Here is a 23,005-nt window from a genome sequence, read left to right as displayed (position 1 = left end):
GCGGTCGCGGTCGATTTACGACGGACGTCCGCGTAGTGTGTTCCTAGCTTTATGTGTATTTCCATTGTCGAGATTCCCGTCCGCGGTCGATTTACGACGGACGTCCGCGTAGTGTGTTCCTAGCTTTACGACGGACGTCCGCGTAGTATGTTCCTAGCTTAGTTACACGTGAACTCAAATGTTTATAAAGTGAAGTGAAATGTTATTGTGATTTTCATGTGTGTTCAATACAATTACGGCAATATAGGTAAGTAATTCTTGCATTTGAAAATCTCATCGTTTAATCTATACCACAGAATATATAATAGTACAAGTACAGAAGGCCCACTGCTTTGATGTTCACGAAATGCCGCCTTTTGAATACGTCATGCTCCACGGCAGCGCCACCTTAGCTTTGATGAACATAAACATATGGGAAAATATCTATATAAAGTCTATAAAATTCTAGACTAGTTAAAAAAATATCTATGTTTCTAGTTTCGTCGTGAGCTCTTATACATTGTGGCGCTGCTGTAGAGCATACTCCACAGCAGCGCCACCATAAAATATCAATTACTGCATATGGTACAGGCACGTATATGGCTTCAAATAATTCTATAACAATTCTATATTGACCTTGCTTACGAAATCCCTACTTTTATTTTGCATTTAGGAAAATACGATGCCACAAACCTTTTGTAAGAAATAATTATCGCAGCGCCTTATTGAAAATCTCGGCAAAATTGTTAGTGTGTTTGCCTTGATTTTTTATTAAGGCGCTGCGATAATTATTTGTTATAAAAGATTTGTGGGATCGTATTTTCCTACATGCAAAATAAAAGTAGGGATTTTGTAAGCTAGGCCAATATAGAATTGTTATAGAATTATTTGAAGCCATATACGTGCCTGTACCATATGAAGTAATTGATATTTTATGGTGGCGCTGCTGTGGAGTATGCTCTACAGCAGCGCCACAATGTATAAGAGCTCACGACGAAACTAGAAACATAGATATTTTTTTAACTAGTCTAGAATTTTATAGACTTTATATAGATATTTTCCCATATGTTTATGTTCATCAAAGCTAAGGTGGCGCTGCCGTGGAGCATGACGTTTTTGAATGCCTACAAAATTCTAACAAAGAAACGAGCCGCACGTGCGCAGCGTCGGACGATAGGGTTGCCTATGAATTAAAACGATTTAATACTCAGATAAAATGCTTATTATATTCAAGTTTTGGGTACATGTACAGTATTTATATATTATTGTTGAAATCCCAACATCACAAGCCTTATTGAACTTTTCCGTGGGACTTAAGCAATAGTAGATCTGTGTTACAATATTGTCCTATTTTATTCCTGATGTTTATTTAACTAAGCATTATAAGCCATTCACTTTAAAAGAAGCTTAAAAAAACTCGCGACGTAAAGTAACAATAGAAAGTGAGAACGTGAGTTCCGTGAAAACGCGCCGCGCGCCACCCCTGATTAGGCCGCGAACTCGCGACTCGAACTGTCTATACTACTGTAATGTTTGACGTTATCACGTCAAACTACCGTCCGTAAACCGACTTTACAGACAACCAATTTTTGTTAATATAATAAATAATATTTAATATTTCATTCATAGCTGCCTTTGACTACTCCGGCCATGCAGTAGTAGTAGGTTTTTACTAGGGATGTAACGGAATTGATTTTACAGGAACCGGAACCAGATGTTAATAGTACATTACGATACAAGTGCGTAAAAAAGGAAGTTCGAAACGAGTGGCGATAAATTAAAACACGACCGAAGGGGGTGTTTTAAATCGACACGAGTTACGAATTTCCTTTTCGCACGTACGTGTATCGTACGACGTTTTTCAGTACAGATGAGCCTCCGAAGTTTCGACCTGGCATATAATGAACCACTTCTCGCACTAGTGCGTAAAAAAAACAACTTCTGTACTGAAAACAATGTTTTTTTAGAACAATTCCCGAATAGTTTGTACATTTGGATCACGTCTCCGATTTTGATAAAAATTGGTAGGTTGATAGAGTCCATGATGCTGAGCAAGATCCACTAGGTTTCCCAAAATGTCCTAGGTTGTTTGTATGAAACCTTCCTTTTTTGTTACCAGATTTCTATACATTTTCGGTAACAAAAAAGGAAAGTTTCATACAAACAACCTAGGACATTTTGGGAAACCTAGTGGATCTTGCTCAGCATCATGGACTCTATCAGCCTACAGCCTACCAATTTTTATCAAAATCGGAGACGTGTCCAAATGTACAAACTATTCGGGAATTGTCTTTAACGGAACCAGAAGCGTAACTGCAAAGAGGATCGAGTACGGAGTTATACTTATATGTCTTTGGTAACTGTAACGAAACCGGGAGGTAGACGAGATCTCCTAGTGAGTATTATATTCTTTGGACGAGATGCACATTATCAACAAAATGCAAAATCCGTAAACTTTTTCCCGAAATCCCGATTTTTAAATGTTTCTATCTTGATAACCGATTGAGATTTTCATCAAATTTGGGGTTCTATTCAGTCTTATCTTAAAGATTTTAATAAATAAACGTATATGTTTACTGGATTTTAGATAAGTAAGCATCGTTCGAAGTTCCGTACTTGGCTAAACATCAAAAATATATACCTATGCACGCCGTTCGTTCATGTTACACCTCAGCGCTGGTATAGGTAACAACCGTTTCAAAAATAACAGAAAAGGAACATCCGACTTAACGGAACCGGACCTCCGCAACATCCCTGGTTTTTCCGTCTGTACACCTTTATTGTAGCAAAAGAGAAAAATCCCTGAAAGACGAAGGAAATTTGAAAAATTCTTAACTACAAAAATCGGCCGATATACATGGGGTATATTCTGATAGCCCATGATGTGAGGAATCTAAAATATAGTTATTTGTTATACAAGGGTGCAAAGTTGTATTTTAACGCCGAGTGTGGAATTGAAAAACGAGCAAGCGAAAGGATTCTATAGTTGAACCACGAGCGAAGCGAGTGGTTCGAGAATAGAATCCTGAACTTGCGAGTTTTTTAACACACGAGAAGTAAAATACATTTGCACCCGAGTGTAACACAAAACTTTTCCCCTCACTATTACAACGCAAAAAATGCGTTTATCACTGCTTCCAGTAGTTCCACAGGTAACTACTTTTATCAATTTTAAAGCAGTTAATTTGACTTTATTCAAGGTCAAATTACTTTACCCACTAGTGGATAAAATGCGTTTTTTTTACCCGCTGGTATCTTTAATACCCTTCAATGTTCTTTTTGGTCCTTTAGACAAAACACGTGTTTCCGAGCTAGTGAGGAGAAAAAAATATTAACGTCAAGGTTTGGACCACCCTGTATATATTGTATAGATAGGTGGAATCAGAAATAATCAAATAAACAATGTTTCTTTAGATAATATTTTAATTTATAAGGGAATATCTATACATTATTATATTAACATACATTCTGAAGTATGCATTATATTTAAACACTTAGTTACTATGCCATACACAGACACACACACACATATATGTATATACAGGGTGTCCCAAGACCATGGGACATGAAGGGAAAGTACCTAAAATATCACAGATAGGATATATTGTTGAAAGAAGACTTTATTTTATTTTTAAAACTTGGTAAAACTGCATTCAAAGAATTTTAATTTTTTTTGAAAAATTGTATGGAGAAAATTTAAGGCTAAGGAGTACGCCATGTAAAAAGTTAAAATTCATGGTCACAGAGAACCTCCTATAGAGTACGAATATTGTAAATTTTGTGCGCGGTACAAATCACCAGTGCTTGGGGCGCGAGGAGCGGGAGGGGAATGTGTTTAGCGCGCTGCGATTGGTCGTTCCAAGGACGGCGGGCAGTCGCGCCAGATGAAAAGGGACAGAAGTATGACTGTCCCTCTACTGTCGCGTAAGTAGCCAGTGTAAGTTGACCTATGCCGGCTCTGAATAAATTATAAATATTACTTATTTGTGGAATGTAATGCCGTCTGTTTTTAAATTTGAGCTTGTTGCTACCTTTCCACACCATTTCACAATACAGGTGGACATCTTTAAGGCATCAAAATACCCTTTTTCAATTTTTTTATTGCGAAAAACACGCGCTGCTTTCGGGTCGGTTACTTGGTCGCTACTGATCGGGCACGGCGAGCGCCCGCGCTTATATCATGGCAAAAACAAGTAAGGCTGGTGACCACGAGTCGTCTTGTAATGGATGTCTATAGGGGTTGGTCTGTGTTCATGGTTTTCCTTTAATGTCCGACACCATGTTATTTAGAGAAAAATAATCCTTATGATGAAGCCTATCGATCGGTATGACAAGATTACAGGATGTTTTTTTTTTCTCGTGTAGCGGGTTTGATTCCCGATTTAACCATGTAATGATTTAAAAATCTATGAATGCAGTTTTACTTAGTTTTAAAAATAAAATAAAGTCTTCTTTTAGCAAAATACCCTATCTACGATATTTAAGGTACTTTCCGTTCATGTCCCATAGTCTTGAGACACCCTGTATATATATGTATTATATAATGTGCAATTCCAGAAAAGTTTGTACATTTGGATCACGTCTCCGATTTTGATAAAAATTGGTAGGCTGATAGAGTCCATGATCCTGAGCAAGATCCACTAGGTTTCCCAATATGTCCTATGTAGTTTGTATGAAACCTTCCTTTTTTGTTACCAGATTTCTATACATTTTCGGTAACAAAAAAGGAAAGTTTCATACAATCAACCTAGGACATTTTGGGAAACCTAGTGGATCTTGCTCAGCATCATGGACTCTATCAGCCTCTATCCACATGTACAAACTTATCGGGAATTGCTGTAATATACTTTCAATTACCATTTGTCATTTTAAATGATTTATATTATTGACCTACGTAAGAAGTTTATTGACCTCCTCTGGTGTCCTTTTAACAATATCCTGTGGGTTCACATAACCATTCATTGGATCGAAAACAGCTTGGTACAACTGTCCATAAATGGCCAATATTACTTCAAAGGACCGCTTCATTACAAACAACTTATGATTGTGACTAAGAAGTAAATTAAGTTGTGGCAATGTGTACACTTCTGGAGACACGATAAACATATCAAATTTACTCAAGAACATTTTCAGAGTTGCTGTGTCCATCCCTGGAATGGCTGAAATTGGCCCACTCGTTTTTTCCTGTAGAATAGTATAAATAGGGCCCAAATTTAAGTTTGCCACAAGGAAACTTGCTTGTTCAGAAGTCAAAGTATCTATTTGAGCTTCAGACTGAGCTTGCAGCCTTTCATTGTATTCATCCATGATAGTGTGAAGTGACAATGTACACTGTATGTGGTAAATACAATTCAAAGTGTACACCGACATGTCAGAAGAGCTGAGGTGACAAGCAGTTTCATTAATAGCATGCAGCAAGGGATCCAGGATATGAGTTGTTATAATCTTTTTATCCACATTATTAATGTTATGAGTGGAATTCATTATAGCCAGTAAATCCCTCAAGAAACCCACTAAATTTGTGACCACTACAGAAGGATTCAGGTCTGAAGGGGGAGCTTTTACACCATGGCTTAGTTCTCTCTGGATCTTACTGTCCAAGGTGATCACAAATACCTCTTCACTCTTTTGCAGCAATTCTGTAAAAGTATCAATTAAGTGGCCCTTAGGCATCACAGCTTGAATAACCTCTTTGTAATAGTTTATTAAGTTGGATATAGACCACAGCACCAGTGGATCCTTATCAGGTTTCAGTATCAGCTCTGCTCTCACTTTTAATAAGGGACACAATGCTTCTGTGATAGTGGTTAATGCTTGGGTTATTTGATCATTTTTATCTGGCAGGTCACAATCTTTAAGTAATATTGCAAGATTTTCTTTCTCTATGGGTATAATTTGATAGACCCAAGTTAATATATCTCCAATATATCTCTTTGCATCATTTGCATAAAATTCTATAGGTTTAGAACCACTATCAGCTCCCTTGGTGAGAGCATCAATAAATAATTGCACGATAGTAGCTTTCCTGGCCGTGCAATATTCATCTAAGATGTTAGAGAAAAGGACCTGTCTGTTTTGGAGCTTTGCCAATGCTCTTGGTACTAGAGCATTATTGGGTGAGTCAATACTGCGGCAAGCTCCAATTGTCCAGTGGTACAGTTTTTCAATAGCCACCTCTTGTTGAATGCCTGTTATTTCCATGATATCAAAGGCTGATGTTTGATACCAACATTTGACTAAAGTCTTGCAATTGTCATTTAGTTTTTCAATTTGAGCCAAAGTTCCAAAAAAATCTGAAGTAAGAGGCGTCTTCACAGATACATTATAAATGTACTCATTTTGTTCTGGAGATATATTAAAATTTTTGACAAATGCATCTACCCATACTAATTTCTTTTCAGTCTTTTTTCTTTCATCTTTTAATTTGGTAGTTTGAGAAATTAAATGGTGCGTTTTGGTTTTTGAATCATTCAACTTCTTTGACATATCTCTGACTGATGAATCCAAAGCATTCAGAGAGTCTAGTAGTACCTGTAACTTTTCACTCACTTTGTTATACTCGATGGAAATTGTTTTATTTACTAACATATCTCGTTTTTCTATTTCATTTACAAGCATCCGTCTAGTGTTGGAGGAATTGGATGTACATAATCCTGATATTGTATTAAGAGCCTCACTGTTATCAGTCAGTATGTGACTATCAAAAATCTTATTAATTCTTTTTCTGATAGGATTAACAAAGATTGGATCCATGTTACCGGTGTCTAGTTTTGTTTGATTTTTATATAGCAGACAAAAATAAAATTATCCAAATAAATAAAATATATCACGGATACACGTAATTATTTACAATCAAGCAAACAAGTCACTTGACATTGACATTGACGTGTATTTTTGGGCAGTGTTCCAAATCCAAAACAAGGTATACTTGATTTTTGAACAAAAACAAGATTTTAACTTGTTTACACCGCACCACTAGATGCTTTCAATCAGATAGTAGGATTACTGTAATTGATTTAAAATTACAAGAGGCGCCAGAAAAAGATAAGCTAACTACGCAAATTACATAGTCGTATGGTAGTACGCCCGTCTGTTATAGCTTTTATTTTGACGTTTAAATATAACCTAAAAATTATCTAACGCAAATTGATTGAACACCGTGGAAAATATTTTATAATTACCGAAGTTAATATATTTCCTTCCAAATAGGACATTGGAGAGCGTCATGGGGTCTCGTCAGATAACGGAGAAATCCTTGTCTATGATAAGATCGCTACCCCGAATATCACTTGGAAATATACGTGATAATCCAGGCTCAAAAGTTAAAGTTACTGTAAGATTCTATGTGTTTGTAAACCGCAGCATTGTTGAAATAGTCTTTAAATATTTTTTTATTCTTTGAACAGCTACAATTACACAACTAGCAGTTGCTACCTATCATTCCTCTCAAATGTATTTTTAGAAGTCATACAGTACCTATGTGACTTTATGAACCAACCTGACTGTGTTTGTATCTTTTTTGAAGCAAAAAAGAGGCCGTGGACAACATGGGGGTGATAAACACGGCGCTGGAAACAAGGGATCAGGACAGAGACAAAACTACATGCGGCTGGGCTATGAAACTGGCAACAACCCTTTTTACCTAAGAGTTCCCCAAGAACATTACTACAGAGGGCACCAGTAAGTAACTAACACTATAAGTCTTGAAGCTTATCTTTTTTCCTGGATTTACTAGTCTTTTGAATGGAAAAACCTTTTTAGTTAACTGTTGTCGAATATTTTTCATCTTTATTACTATGAAGCCCTGACCTAGTAACAAATAAAGTTCAACATCCTAAAAAAAAAAATGTTAGTTGTGTATGTGATTTTTAACCGACTTCAAAAAAGGAGGAGGTTCTCAATTCGACTGAATGTTTTTTTTTTTTTAATTTTTTTTTGTATGTATGTTACTCGATATCTCCGAGAAGCGTGGACCGATTTTCAAAACTTTTTTTTGATCGAACGGGTATAACCCCGAGATGGTCCCATTGGCACCAAGTCGGGGTCTGATGATGGGATCTTGGAGAAATCGAGGGAACTCTTCAAATGTTATAGGCACATGTAATGTTTTTAGTGTATTTTTCAAAGGTACACCAGTATTTACGCCTGATGGTAATCATTTTATGTGGCTGAGCTGATGATGGAAGGTCAACTCCTCAATGGTTAGGAGTTAAAGGATAATTCTTTCACTACTGTACATATATTCGGACTGATACATATAATATCACTAGGAACCACTAAAAATCAACAAATAAATTAACTTTTTAACAAAAAATAAAACAGCGTGTTACAAAACACGGAGAAACTAAAAAGCCAAAAATAATAAACCTTCGAATTCAGATTTCTTATCGGATTGCAATAATCTAAACATCCAAATTATAAACAAATCAATTATTTTTGGAGTCGGGGCCAGCCTGCGTATGGTTGGGTGGGGCAAACAGGAAATAGCAAGGCGACGAACAGGTCTGGTACCGACTACAAAAATAATTGATTTGTTTATAATTTGGATGTTTAGATTATTGCAATCCGATAAGAAATCTGAATTCGAAGGTTTATTATTTTTGGCTTTTTAGTTTCTCCGTGTTTTTAATCTCTACAAATTGTTTTTATTTCAGTTTCAGAAGGCAGTATCCTCCACTCTCTCTGCAGAAGTTACAAAGCTTAATAGATAGAGATGTGTGGACATCTCAAAGCCTATTGATATAGCAACAGTCATAAAATCAGGCATGTACACTATTCACCCTGATCAAAAGCATTTTGGTATAAATTTGACTGATGAAGGAGCAGACATATTTTCGGCAAAAATCAACATAGAGGTGCAATGGGCCAGTGAACAAGTCATTGCAGCCATAGAGAAAAATGGTGGAGTCATAACTACCGCATATTACGACCCGCATAGTCTGATGCTTCTCAAAAATCCTAAAAAGTTTTTTGAAACAGGTCAAGCCCTCCCTCGACGCATGATTCCTCCACCTGATGCCATTGAGTATTATACAAGTGCAGAGTCAAGAGGATATTTAGCTGATCCAGAAAAGATTTCACAAGAGAGATTAAAATTAGCACAAAAGTATGGATATCAGTTACCTCAATTGGAAAAAGACCCTAAATATACTTTGTTAAGCATCAGGAAAGACCCCAGACAAATTTTTTATGGTCTTGAACCTGGATGGGTCATCAATTTGAAAGACAAATGTATTCTAAAACCCAAAGTTGAAGAGTTACTACAATTTTATGCTTCTTAATATTATTTGATTATAAGCAATTAGTACATAATATACATATTATTTATTAAGTAATGTATGACAAAAGCAACAACTACATTACATACTGAAGTGGAACTAAATAAAGTGTCACATATATACCTAGATATTTTTCTGGCATGAATGAAGTGACACTAGTGACTTCCATCTGACTAGTTCATCGATAACTTACACTATAATAATGTCATAAATTTAAATAGATATCATACACGAAAGAAAAAACGACAAGGCCCACTGGTGGCCGAGCCGGGAATCGAACCCGGGTCTTCAGCTTACGCGGCTAACGTCTTCACCACTAGACCACCCGCCCGCCGTGGTACCCGACGAAATTTCTCTAGTGTATGTTATCTCTGATAAGGCTAGGCGCCTTTTGACCAACTCTAAGGGCGAGCAATTAGTGCTTGCACCTCCTATACGAATCCTTTGCAGGATTACGATATAGCGAGAGAGATGGTGCTGCCATCTATACAACTAGGGAACAAATCAAATTATTTTATTGAATATTTTTTGATTTGTTCTTTTTTCATGAATCTTGAGTAGTTTCATGTGCTCTGCCTGTCCCGTTTAGAAAATATAGGCTTGAATTCATCTGTTTATATCATTAATCATCATCAGCCTATCGCAGTCCACTGCTGGACATAGGCCTCCCCAATTTCACGCCACCGCAAACCGCCACCGCTTGACGATTTGCGCAGGATGGCTGGCAGCAGCTGGATGCGAGCAGCCGAAGATCGGATATCATTAATGTTTTATACAAATGTCACGTTTGAAAATAAATGGACAATAATAATAAATAAAATAAAAAAGCCTTTTATTCTAACTGCATTATTACAATTTTTTGACGTGATAACGTCTAATAACTCGTTACTACGGGCGGCATGCACGAAAAAGATGACGTCATTGTCCCGTTCCTCAAGGCCACCAAGCAAGAGCAAGTTTAGTGGTTTGTGTATGGACCATTTTAGGACAGAAAATTTTTGTTAAAAATTTTCATTTATTATTTTTGAGTGTTTGTAATTTAAAAACATGAAAGATTGCATTAAAATAAGCATCTTTTATAGAATGAAGTTGTTTGAAAAACCTACTTATTTAGGAGTTAGAGCAGTACGAAGTTGCGAATTTTCCCATAGTATTTACTAAGGCGCCAGACTTAAAAAATTTACGATGATTTTTTTTACCAATATAACCTATGTTAATATTGATAAATCATATAGAACACGTTTAAATAAGGATGTTTTGTTATATAAACTTTTTCTTTTCCATTAATATTTACTGAGATATTAGGGTTCTAAGATTAGTAAATGGCACTAGCACTTTAATAAAATTAACGCGTGTCTCGCAAACGGTCTAGGATACCAAATGACGACTTTTATATAGGTATAGGTTAGGTTCGTTAGGTATCTTCAAAAGGCCGAAGGCTCCTATTCTGTGCAGTTTCTGTAATAAGCGGGGCTCCGCCGTCGATATCGCTTTCTGTCTCTGGCGCCTTAGTAATGCTACGGGAAAATTTTGCAACTTTGCACCACTCTAACTCCTAAATTAGTAGGTTTTAAAAAAAACTTTAATTTATAAAAGATGCTTATTTTAATGCATTCTTTCAAATAAGAACAAAAAACGTGAAAAAAGTCCCAGAATCGGGCCCCTTTTGCTATACTCTGACCGCCCCTGTCTATACTACTGTAATGTTTGACGTTATCACGTTAAACTACCGTCCGTAAACCGACTTTACAGACAACCAATTTTTACATTAAATTTTATTTAATTATGCTGGTGCATTAGACCCTTTTTGGGTGAAGAATAATAATAAAACGAACCATATTTTAATAGTTCACATAACATCTTACACTTACATTCATGATTTTAGAGATTATCATTAGAGGTAATTAATAACCTTATGTAAGGCTATTTATCGATAAAAGGATTGACGATGTTTTGATTTTGTCAAGCACGTCCAGGGATGTGGTTTTAACGGAACCGGAAGTTTTGAATTTAGTTTAACGGAAGCAGAAGCGGAACCGGAACCAGAAGCGGAAGTTATAGATGTTAAAAACGAAATGAAAAAATACCACATAGGTATAACATAAACCAAAACTAATTAAATTACCTAGAACTTTTAGGTGTTTACTGTTCAGCCTGTAATCAGCCTTTAGGCCCACTTAGGTTTTAAAAACGAAAAGAAAAGTTACCTGATAAGTTATCTGAAGTTATCTTAAGTATATCATTCATTACAATCCAAAAATTTAAATCACCTTGAACTTTAAGATTGTTTGTTGTTTAGGTAATCACTAAAAATCACATAAGAATCCTTTTAAACCTTTATTATTCCGTAAAAGGTTTTAGAAACGAAAAGAAAACTTACTCGTAGGTAGTATAATACAATCCAAAACTAACCAGTAAAAATTATATGTGTAATTGTTAGCACACAATTAAATTTTTAAATTAAATGGAGTGATTGTAAAAGAAGTAAACTGTATTTAATAAACAAATCTAAGGGGAGCTTCTAAGGGGATCGTAGATAAGCCCTGCACCACTGAATAGTTGTTCACTCGCTACTAACTAGGTGGACAGGACAAATATTGGCGCGCAATGGAATGAAGCGATTAATGTTTAGTATCGCAGCACGTGGCAAGCGGAGAGATGAGCGAATGATAGGTATAGACCTGTTGGTCTTTGATGTACGCCGCTCATGTCCCACCGTCGCGCTAGGTTCCGACATCCGTTATAACTTCCGTTTGAAAAATAACAGAAGCGGATGTGTAAAACAAAACGGAAGTTCCGCAGTAACGGAAGCAGAAGCAGAACTCCGTTACATCCCTGGTTTAGTCATGTAAGAACTAGTGCTACCATCATTTTGTTTCACTGTCTACCAATTTGAATATTATTGTCCCATAATTTTTGTGTGTTTGGAACACCTATGAACAAATAAAATATTCCATTATATGTTTTTTTTATTTTCCTTATTTATTTATTTATTTAAACTTTATTGCACAACTAAAGAAACATGTACAAATGGCGGACTTAATGCCAAAAGGCATTCTCTACCAGTCAACCATTGGGTTAAACAGAGACATATATGTTGGCTCCTTCTACATGTTAGCATAATAAAAATGTAAGTATATGAGACAACAATACATAATAAGTAAGGAATAATAAAACAAATTATAATGTTTGAAAACAAATGCATTTATTGTGTTTATAAAAGAGTTATGTAACACTTGCACTTATATGTATACCTACATGATCACAGCACATCATGTGCTATGTTCAATAAAATGTTGGTAACTGGTATAAATCACTGAAATATATTTCTGTATAGAATTTTAAGTAAATAGCCAGACACAAGTTTTATTATTATTTCCAGTCTTTGTAATTTAGTATCTGTAGTGATCAGGCTTGTATGGACCTTCAACAGGAACACCGATGTATTTGGCTTGTTTGGGAGTCAGCTTGGTGAGTTTGACTCCCAGGTGGTCCAGATGTAGAGCAGCTACTTCCTCATCCAGTTTCTTGGGTAGAGTGTGGACTCCAATAGGGTATTGCTGATGACCCGTCCACAATTCAATTTGGGCCAAAACTTGATTAGTGAAAGAATTAGACATGACAAATGAAGAGTGGCCAGTAGCACAACCCAAGTTAACTAGACGACCTGCTGCCAATACAATAATATGATTGCCATTTTCAAGTTCATAACGGTCAACCTGAGGCTTGATATTCACTTTCTTAGCATTATTTTCCAGCCAAGCAACATCAACCTCGCAGTCAAAGTGACCGATGTTGCAAACAATAGCATCATCTTTCATTCTTAAGAAATGATCTTTGGTGATGATGTCAAGGTTGCCTGTGGTGGTTACAAAGATTTGCCCAACCTCTGATGCCTCTTCCATTGTGGTGACTTGGAAGCCTTCCATTGCTGCTTGAAGGGCATTGATAGGATCAATCTCGGTGACAATAACCCTGCCTCCAAATCCTTTGAAGGCTTGAGCGCAGCCCTTGCCTACATCTCCATATCCGGCTACCACACACACTTTCCCTGCTACCATGATATCTGTTGCCCTTTTGATTCCATCCAGCAGAGACTCCCTGCATCCGTATAAGTTGTCAAACTTGCTCTTGGTGACAGAGTCATTTACATTGATAGCAGGTACCTTCAGTGTTCCTTCTCTGAACATCTTGTACAGATTGTGAACTCCTGTGGTAGTTTCTTCTGAAATGCCTTTGACACCTTCCAAGTATTGGGGATATTTCTTGTGAACCAAGTTGGTCAAATCACCTCCATCATCCAAAATCATGTTTAAGGGCTGGAATTAAAAAAAAAAAACAGTATCTGTTAGATCATGTCAATCTATGAAAACTATAATACTGAGTAAATGAGGACTCGCGTCAATGGGGTAATTGACAGCATTTAATAGTACAATATATGCAATATAAATAGTACGTGAAATATTGCAAAATAAAATAGTTAATTATGTCACTTCAAATTTCAAAACTCCTATTAATTTCAAAGCTTTTCTATAACTCCCGCTATGCTAGCGTGCAATTGCACACTTACTGAGCAAGTCATATGAAATAGTGCAGAAGCCAGAAAAGACGAAATTCGAAACGAGTGGCAATTTCAGCACCCTGTTTCCGTCAGGACGTGGGTGTCCTAGAAGTCGACTGTGGGATGCGTAGGTATAAAATTGTGGTGTGGGTCACTGCAGAATCACAAATGTCACAATTTCGTTTTCTTTCAACCAATTAAATTCTTGAGCATTTTCATGTGCTCTGTTTATCCGTTAGAAATTCAACCAATACAGCCGTGAGTTTATGAATTATAGTATACGTAGTATATTCACCTTTCCATCAGCAAAAACAAGTGTCTGCTCTATGCACCAGATGTACTCCTCCTCAGTCTCGCCCTTCCAGGCATAGATGGGGATGCCGCGGGCCACCAGCGCCGCCGCCGCCTCGTCCTGTGTGCTGTAGATGTTGCTGCTGGACCACTGGACCTGTTACCAAAGCATTGGGAGGGTTAATTGACTGATACGTGCGTATTTAAAACCGGTTCGGTTTTTGTGTTACTTACAGGAAAACTGATGACAACAACAGGGAAATTGCGATTTTGATGCTACATTAGATTATACTAATAATATAGGGATTATTTGTAAAATGAGATATAACTCTATGCTTTGGGTAAATATACTCAGTCAGCCATCAAAATCAAATTCTTATCATTATCAACAAAGGTTTCTACTAAAATGGTCACCGAAAAAAACGGAATTTCCAAAATATTGCATGATAACGTTGTTGACGTACTCTTCCTTCAGAACCTCGGGAATGTCGGAAGAATGAAGAATGGATTAACTAACTGCCAAACTCGGAACTTGCGTATGCATAAGGTGGGTTCAGTACTCCCTAACAACAGTAACAATTATTATGTATATTTTTATAAGTAAGATTTTGGCATGTTTTATAGTAGTAGAGTCTGTAGAGTTAGTCAAAATATTATATTATTGCGTAAAATCAATAACAAGTTACTTCAGCAAAGCTAAGATATTATTATGTTTACATAACACACAACAGGGGTCAAAGGTGGAAGATAAATATGACAAAATATGATGATGATATAAATATTATAAATGATAATCACTGTTATTTAATATGTAACTGTCATAATAAAATTACCCATACATACAGAAAAATACGAGATACGAGGTTGTCATACTGATGCCGTCTATATGCTACTCCAGTGTTTGAGCAAGACAGTATTAAGAATGTATAGTGATATCCCACTTACATCAGAGCGGCATGTGGGTCCATGTCCATATACATTCAAATGTGAACACAACCAATAGATATGTAGGTAAATGTGTGAGATAAGTTTGAGCTCTTGGGAGATAATCATTATCTAGTTATGTATTCTATCTGTATTAGTTATAGGTATTACCTATGACTTGCGTTTAATGAATAATGGATGACTATTAAGCAGCTATGTAAATACATACAACAAGGGACGGGAGGTAATAATTACATTATAGATATAGATTTTAGATGTGATATGCAGTCTGTATAATATTATCAGGACTAATATGTTTGAGCTCTTTGTGATTAATTAGTTTGAATAAGGTTAAAGTAACAAATTGTGAAAGACATCAGATAGCACTGATATATTGTGATGGAAAATGATAAACCATAAAACCATTGTCAGTCAAAACGAACAACTTAAGATAACAACTGATTAGATATAGAACTTATTTCTGCACAAGATCTATTAGATATCTACGACAATAGCAACTATTATTAAAGATGAGGTTTTCAGTATACACATATGTATAATATTTTTTATTCCTAAAAGCTGTATTTAACAAATACACATGTAGGTTCAATAATATAATTTTTAAGCATAGTTATAATTTAAATGAGCATGTCATTCAAGTTATTTCATTTCCTTTCACTTAACAATAACTATTTCTTTTGACATCATAGGGACTAGTATATGTCTCATAATATATCAGAACTTGAGACAGCTCCAACTCTCTGCTATGTTCTATTAAATAGGTAATAAGGGCAAATGTTAAAAAACCTTTATGGACCAATCCTCAGATCATAATGGTTAATTATAGGCTCACCTCAGCTCCCAGTTCAATAAGTGTCTCAATCAGCACTGCAGTCTGGACAGTCATGTGCAGGCTGCCAGCAATCCTGGCTCCCTTCAGGATCTGTGCGGGCGCGTACTTGCGACGGCAAGCCATGAGACCAGGCATCTCTTTCTCAGCCAGCATGATTTCATTGCGGCCCAATTCAGCGAGCTTCTCATCAGCTACAAAATGAGAGTAGCATTAATAATGAAAATATTTATCACAGTAAAATACTGCAGATAATAACAGATTCTAAAATAAGTTAGATTTATTGTTGACTTTCCTCATATGTACCAGAGTAGCAAGTATTTTATAATATTATAATAAAATATGAAGAAATTGTCAAGCTACAGTAGTAAAGATAAAAACCTCTAAAAATCATGTTCATAAAAAGATAAAGATTAAAATGTACAATTAAAGCTTATGGATTATTATGTTATCATTATCAGCATTATTAGATTTATACATTGGGGATTAGTCCCAGTACAAGTTGATAACAAAATGAAGAAGCCATTCTTATTATAAGAACAGTCATGTTACTCATGTTTAATGCACTTATTTTTATGAGTCTACTGATATTAAAAATTCGATATTACCTAAATAAAAGCATGTTTCTAAAATAACCTATATCGATAACATTCATAATAACATTTAAGTTGCATATGGTGAATTATAATTGTTACAAATACCTACCGGAACAAATTAACATGAAAAATCTTTAAGGCACTAAGTACCTAGAGATATTTATAGTCTCCAAATTTAGTGTAAATTATTGCACAAATGTAAATACATTGCACTTACCAATTTTATATGGGGGCTTCATTATAGTATTATTATTAACAAACTTTGAATCAAATATACGGCTTTATGCCGTTTTATATTTATCAAAAATCTGATGAAATGCGTGCTGCGCGCGTAAAACGCGATTATGAAAGAAATGCCTCAAGGCGGAATGGAATGGAATCGCTATGAAACCGACAAGCGTGGTCGACTTGACAGATCCTTCCCCTTCCCCGCACTCTCAGCATCCAATGGCGAACTCTGTACAAATAAAGCCGCCAATACACGACACGACACTTTATAAAGCCGTAACAGACTTAAGCTAGGAATATACTACGCGGACGTCCGCCGTCGCGCGACCGCGGACGCGCGGATCTAGACAAATAAGCTAGGAACATACTACGCGGACGTCCGTCGTAAATCGACCGCGGACGGGAATCTGGACAATGGAAATACACATGACCGTGCAAACTATCGGTCGACGGACGTGGACGTGGCCTTGAGCGCATGGACGTCCGATCGAAATCTGGCTCGCTGGATGTTTTGTTCCGTGCACACTGATCGGTCGCGGTCGCGGTCGATTTACGACGGACGTCCGCGTAGTATGTTCCTAGCTTTAAGCTCACACGCACGGTCACAAAACATCCAGCGAGCCAGATTTCGATCGGACGTCCATGCGCTCAAGGCCACGTCCACGTCCGTCGACCGATAGTTTGCACGGTTATATGTATTTCCATTGTCCAGATTCCCGTCCGCGGTCGATTCACGACGGACGTCCGCGTAGTGTGTTCCTAGCTTTAAAGCTAGGAACATACTACGCGGACGTCCGTCGTAAAACGACCGCGACCGCGACCTATCAGTGTGCACGGAACAAAACATCCAGAGAGCCAGATTTCGATCGGACGTCCGTGCGCTCAAGGCCACGTCCACGTCCGTCGACCGATAGTTTGCACGGTTATGTGTAATTTCAAGCTAGGAACACACTACGCGGACGTCCGTCGTGAATCGACCGCGGACGGGAATCTGGACAATGGAAATACACATAGCCGTGCAAACTATCGGTCGACGGACGTGGACGTGGCCTTGAGCGCATGGACGTCCGTTCGAAATCTGGCTCGCTGGATGTTTTGTTCCGTGCACACTGTTCGGTCGCGGTCGCGGTCGTTTTACGACGGACGTCCGCGTAGTATGTTCCTAGCTTCATTGTCCAGATTCCCGTCCGCGGTCGATTGAAGCTAGGAACACACTACGCGGACGTCCGTCGTAAATCGACCGCGGACGGGAATCTGGACAATGGAAATACACATATCCGTGCAAACTATCGGTCGACGGACGCGGACGTGGCCTTGAGCGCACGGACGTCCGATCGAAATCTGGCTCTCTGGATGTTTTGTTCCGTGCACACTGATAGGTCGCGGTCGCGGTGATCAGTGTGCACGGAACAAAACATCCAGCGAGCCAGATTTCGATCGGACGTCCATGCGCTCAAGGCCACGTCCACGTCCGTCGACCGATAGTTTGCACGGTTATGTCTATTTCCACTGTCCAGATTCCCGTCCGCGGTCGATTTACGACGGACGTCCGCGTAGTATGTTCCTAGCTTGAATCTTATACTATTAAACGAGCAATTCTTGTATATTTATTTATTTATTTATTTATTTATATATACCGACGATCTTGGAAACCGCTCTAACGATTTCGCTGAAATTTGTTTTGTGGGGGTTTTCGGGGGTGAAAAATCGATCTAGCGTAGCCTTAGATCCCGGAAAACGCGAATTTTCGAGTTTTCATGAGTTTTTCTTTCGCATTTGTAAACGTAAAATATGGTCCTTAATTTCGCCGCGCGCGCATCGATTCCGCTTAGCTCAGTCGCACGAGGTCGGTCTAATGTACGCAGATAGATCGTAGGTGTCAGGGTTTCGAATCCCGGTCAGATATTAAGTTTTTGTTTTTTGTCTTTTTTTTTGTTTTTGTATTTATAAGAGTTTTTTTTTTATCTAAAGACGTGATATATTAAAATAGAACCGAGCGAAGCTCGGTCGCCCAGATATTATACACTTAAGCTAGGAACACACTACGCGGACGTCCGTCGTAAATCGACCGCGACCGCGACCGATCAGTGTGCACGGAACATTCCCGTCCGCGGTCGATTTACGACTAGGAACACACTACGCGGACGTCCGTCGTGAATCGACCGCGGACGGGAATCTGGACAATGGAAATACACATGAAGCTAGGAACATACTACGCGGACGTCCGTCGTAAAACGACCGCGACCGCGACCGATCAGTGTGCACGAAACAAAACATCCAGCGAGCCAGATTTCGATCGGACGTCCATGCGCTCAAGGTCACGACCACGTCCGTCGACCGATAGTTTGCATGGTTATGTTTATTTCCATTGTCCAGATTACCGTCCGCAGTCCGCGGTAGCTTTAAGCTAGGAACATACTACGCGGACGTCCGTCGTAAATCGACCGCGGACGGGAATCTGGACAATGAAATTACATATAACCGTGCAAACTATCGGTCGACGGACGTGGCCTTGAGCGCATTGACGTCCGTTCGAAATCTGGCTCGCTGGATGTTTTGTTCCGTGCACACTGTTCGGTCGCGGTCGCGGTCGTTTTACGACGGACGTCCGCGTAGTATGTTCCTAGCTTAACCGTGCAAACTATCGGTCGACGGACGTGGACGTGGCCTTGAGCGCATGGACGTCCGTTCGAAATCTGGCTCGCTGGATGTTTTGTTCCGTGCACACTGTTCGGTCGCGGTCGTTTTACGACGGACGTCCGCGTAGTATGTTCCTAGCTTAAAGCTAGGAACATACTACGCGGACGTCCGTCGTAAATCGACCGCGGACGGGAATCTGGACAATGAAATTACATATAACCGTGCAAACTATCGGTCGACGGACGTGGCCTTGAGCGCATGGACGTCCGTTCGAAATCTGGCTCGCTGGATGTTTTGTTCCGTGCACACTGTTCGGTCGCGGTCGCGGTCGTTTTACGACGGACGTCCGTCGTAAATCGACCGCGGACGGGAATCTGGACAATTGAAATACACATAACCGTGCAAACTATCGGTCGACGGACGTGGACGTGGCCTTGAGCGCATGGACGTCCGATCGAAATCTGGCTCGCTGGATGTTTTGTTCCGTGCACACTGATCGGTCGCGGTCGATTTACGACGGACGTCCGCGTAGTATGTTCCTAGCTTTAAGCTAGGAACATACTACGCGGACGTCCGTCGTAATTCGACCGCGACCGCGACCGATCAGTGTGCACGGAACAAAACATCCAGAGAGCCAGATTTCGATCGGACGTCCATGCGCTCAAGGCCACGTCCACGTCCGTCGACCGATAGTTTGCACGGTTATGTGTAATCTTATTGTCCAGATTCCCGTCCGCGGTCGATTTACGACGGACGTCCGCGTAGTGTGTTCCTAGCTTTAACCGTGCAAACTATCGGCTATACTCTGTCAAACAAGTTTGTCAGTAAATAAGAACAAAGAAAACTATATGCATCCTTTTCTTTAGGGTGCTAGAGAAAAGGATACCTATGGAAAATGCGATTACTTGATCTACTTTAACATTTTTAGACGGAATAAAACAAAAAAATAAGAATGTGACTTTTTTTAATTTTATACTGAATGAACTAAACTATTTTGATCAACTCATGCCGCTAGGGGCGCTAGTTTCACATGTTGCCAACTTTGGCACCATGCTGCACGTATTAACTCGTAGAGTTTACATAGTATATAGTAGCTCGCGAAGCACTTATACAGCCACTGAAATATATATTTAACATGTCATTAAAAAACAGGACATATCCTACGGTTTGGAAAGTAACTAAAGTCCTGCCAATACACAAATCGGGATCCAAATCTGACGTCCAAAACTATAGGCCGATAGCCGTGCTATCGATATTCGGGAAAGTATTTGAAATGATAATCTACGCCAAAGTTTATAAGCAGTTGAATGGCTGGTTCTGCGACGAGCAGCATGGATTTTTACCGAAGCGCTCCACCACGTCAAATCTACTCAATATCGTTTCCACCATATCTAATAACCTCGATCAGCGTAGGCAAGTAGATATTGCCTACTTTGACTTTCAGAAGGCTTTCGATAGAGTTGATAATGATGTGCTGCTTAAGAAGCTGTCTGTTGCAGGTTTCGGTATTGATCTGCTTAAATTCATAACCAGCTATCTCTCGGAAAGACACCAATATGTTCAATATGAATACGCGCGATCTGCTCCATTTTTGGTAACATCAGGAATCGGACAGGGAAGTAGTCTCGGGCCCCTTCTATTTCTAATACTGATTAACGATTTACCGTTAGCCCTAAGCCATTCATCGTGCTTACTTTTCGCGGATGATCTCAAATTGGCTATGCCCATTAACAGCTTCCAAGACTTTTCTTTATTGCAACTTGACATAGATAGCGTTTGCGCCTGGGCACGTGACAATAGCCTATCCCTCAATAAAGACAAATGTTCAGTCATTACATATTCGCGTGCTCGGCTCCCCATAACCCATCCATATGTCATAGAAGGCAACCTGTTAAAACGCACCAAGGTAATAAAGGACTTAGGAACATGGTTTGATACTCAGCTTACATTTAATGAGCACATTGCAAAAACCTGTAATGAAGCCCGTAGATGCCTGGGATTCGTCTTACGCCAAGCGAAACCATTTACTAATAAACATGCTATGACTACACTTTATAACGCATTCGTTCGTAGTAAACTTGAAACAAATGCTGTTATTTGGAGCCCCCACGAAAAATACTACACGCTTCTAATAGAGAAGGTACAAAAATGTTTTATAAGGTTCCTTTATAAGAAGCTTTACGGCTTTTACCCCCTTCTTTATCCCACTCTGTTCGTTTTAGGTATGGTAGATTATACATCCTTAGAGGCACGCAGAAACATTTACTTAATAAAATATTTTTTTCAACTAATCCGAGGACAAGTAACAAACCCATCATTATTACTGCAAATAACACTGCGAGTCCCCCGTCTCACCGCGAAACAGCTACGGCCCCGTATAGTAGCCGTGGTCTGTTTGCCGTGCCTGCGGGCCGCACGCGCCTGCTCGCTGCGTCCCCTCTCCACCAGGCACTGACGTTACTAAACGCCATCCTGGACAGCGACAGAGAGCTGGACATTTTCTTAACAACGGAAGCCAAATTTCTAGCTGCATCAAATCGCTACGTTGAGACAATTGTTACCGCCAGTTCCATAACCTAACATAATGCGCGCAATAAATAGTAATACTTTATTCAAATTTGTTTATAATTAAGTTTATACAGGGTGTCCCAAGACTATGGGACATGAACGGAAAGTACCTTAAATATCGTAGATAGGGTATTTTGCTACAAGAAGACTTTATTTTATTTTTAAAACTAAGTAAAACTCCATTCATAGATTTTTAAATAATTACATGGTTAAACCGGGAATCAAACCCGCTACACGAGAAAAAAAAAACATCCTGTAATTTTGTCATACCGATCGATAGGCTTCATCATAAAGATTATCTTTCTCTAAATAACATAGTGTCGGAGATAAAAGGAAGACCATGAATTTTAACATTTTACATGGCAGACTCCTTAGCCTTAAAATTTGTCCATACATTAAAAAAAAAAAAAATTTTTTTTTGAATGCAGTTTTACCAAGTTTTAAAAATAAAATAAAGTCTTCTTTCAGCAATATATCCTATCTGTGATATTTTAGGTACTTTCCCTTCATGTCCCATGGTCTTGGGACACCCTGTATATCTGTCACTTGACTTAACTTTAATTTTATTAAATTGACCAATTTATCGTTGCTTATAAATCATTTGAACTATTTATATTATATCAATATTATGACTTCCTCTTTGTTTTGCCATGACTATAAATCATTATTGTATTCCTTGACATATCTATCCTTTCACATGTAATCCCTCGGTTTATTTATTTTATTATCTTGCAATGTCCATTGAATTCAATTTAATACCTTTACCTATTTATAATAATCATTTCACTGCACTTGTTATTGTTTAATGCATGTTAGATATTAAGAAATATAATGTCAATTAGCACGTAAGGTTTAACCGTCAGTGTTAATTGTATACAATAAATAAATAAATTGAAATTAAATAAAAGTATTTGGTATAACTAACTAAGCTTTAAGCTAGGAACATACTACGCGGACGTCCGCGGTCGCGGGACCGCGACCGCGACCGATCAGTGTGCACGGTCTTAGGGACGTGGCTTGTGCACCAAAACATCTTAGGGACGATGACGTCTGTGCGTTCTAGGCCACGTCCACGATTCTGGCTGCTATG

The 23,005-nt window shown here is 38.5% G+C and overlaps 3 protein-coding genes across 3 annotated transcripts; 1 reads left to right on the top strand and 2 right to left on the bottom strand.

Moving 5' to 3' along the window:
* Positions 1–4,681: 4,681 nt before the first annotated feature.
* LOC125227344 (conserved oligomeric Golgi complex subunit 6) lies at positions 4,682–6,837 on the bottom strand. Its single transcript, XM_048131634.1, has one exon. It carries the CDS (start codon positions 6,730–6,732, stop codon positions 4,870–4,872), a length of 1,863 nt encoding a protein of 620 aa, XP_047987591.1. The 5' UTR covers positions 6,733–6,837; the 3' UTR covers positions 4,682–4,869.
* Positions 6,838–7,089: 252 nt separating this feature from the next.
* On the top strand, positions 7,090–9,464 carry LOC125227345 (39S ribosomal protein L15, mitochondrial). Its single transcript, XM_048131635.1, is given in 4 exon segments — positions 7,090–7,306; positions 7,505–7,659; positions 8,634–8,692; positions 8,695–9,464. Coding segments are annotated over 4 exon segments (882 nt in total). The 5' UTR covers positions 7,090–7,204; the 3' UTR covers positions 9,261–9,464.
* Positions 9,465–12,440: 2,976 nt separating this feature from the next.
* On the bottom strand, positions 12,441–16,869 carry LOC125227438 (adenosylhomocysteinase). The gene is made up of 4 exons (XM_048131756.1): positions 16,697–16,869; positions 15,887–16,077; positions 14,114–14,266; positions 12,441–13,576 (listed from the first exon to the last, which is right to left on the bottom strand). Exons 1-4 carry the CDS (start codon positions 16,716–16,718, stop codon positions 12,650–12,652), a joined length of 1,293 nt encoding a protein of 430 aa, XP_047987713.1. The 5' UTR covers positions 16,719–16,869; the 3' UTR covers positions 12,441–12,649.
* Positions 16,870–23,005: the final 6,136 nt, after the last annotated feature.

This window comes from Leguminivora glycinivorella, chromosome 6 (genome assembly GCF_023078275.1).
Source record: "Leguminivora glycinivorella isolate SPB_JAAS2020 chromosome 6, LegGlyc_1.1, whole genome shotgun sequence".
NCBI lineage: Eukaryota > Metazoa > Arthropoda > Insecta > Lepidoptera > Tortricidae > Leguminivora > Leguminivora glycinivorella.
The sequence above is the reverse complement of the archived record's forward strand: the minus strand, read 5'-3'. Positions and strand labels throughout refer to the sequence as shown.

Excerpts from the sequence above, each read along its gene's own strand:
- LOC125227438 (XM_048131756.1), bottom strand. The coding sequence starts at position 16,718 with ATGAAGCCCCCATATAAAATTG. Across the intron at positions 16,078-16,696 it reads GAAGCCCCCATATAAAATTG|CTGATGAGAAGCTCGCTGAA; the intron begins GTAAGTGCAATG and ends CTCATTTTGTAG. Across the intron at positions 13,577-14,113 it reads TTGTTTTTGCTGATGGAAAG|CCCTTAAACATGATTTTGGA; the intron begins GTGAATATACTA and ends TTTTAATTCCAG.
- LOC125227344 (XM_048131634.1), bottom strand. The coding sequence starts at position 6,732 with ATGGATCCAATCTTTGTTAATCCTATCAGAAAAAGAATTAATAAGATT.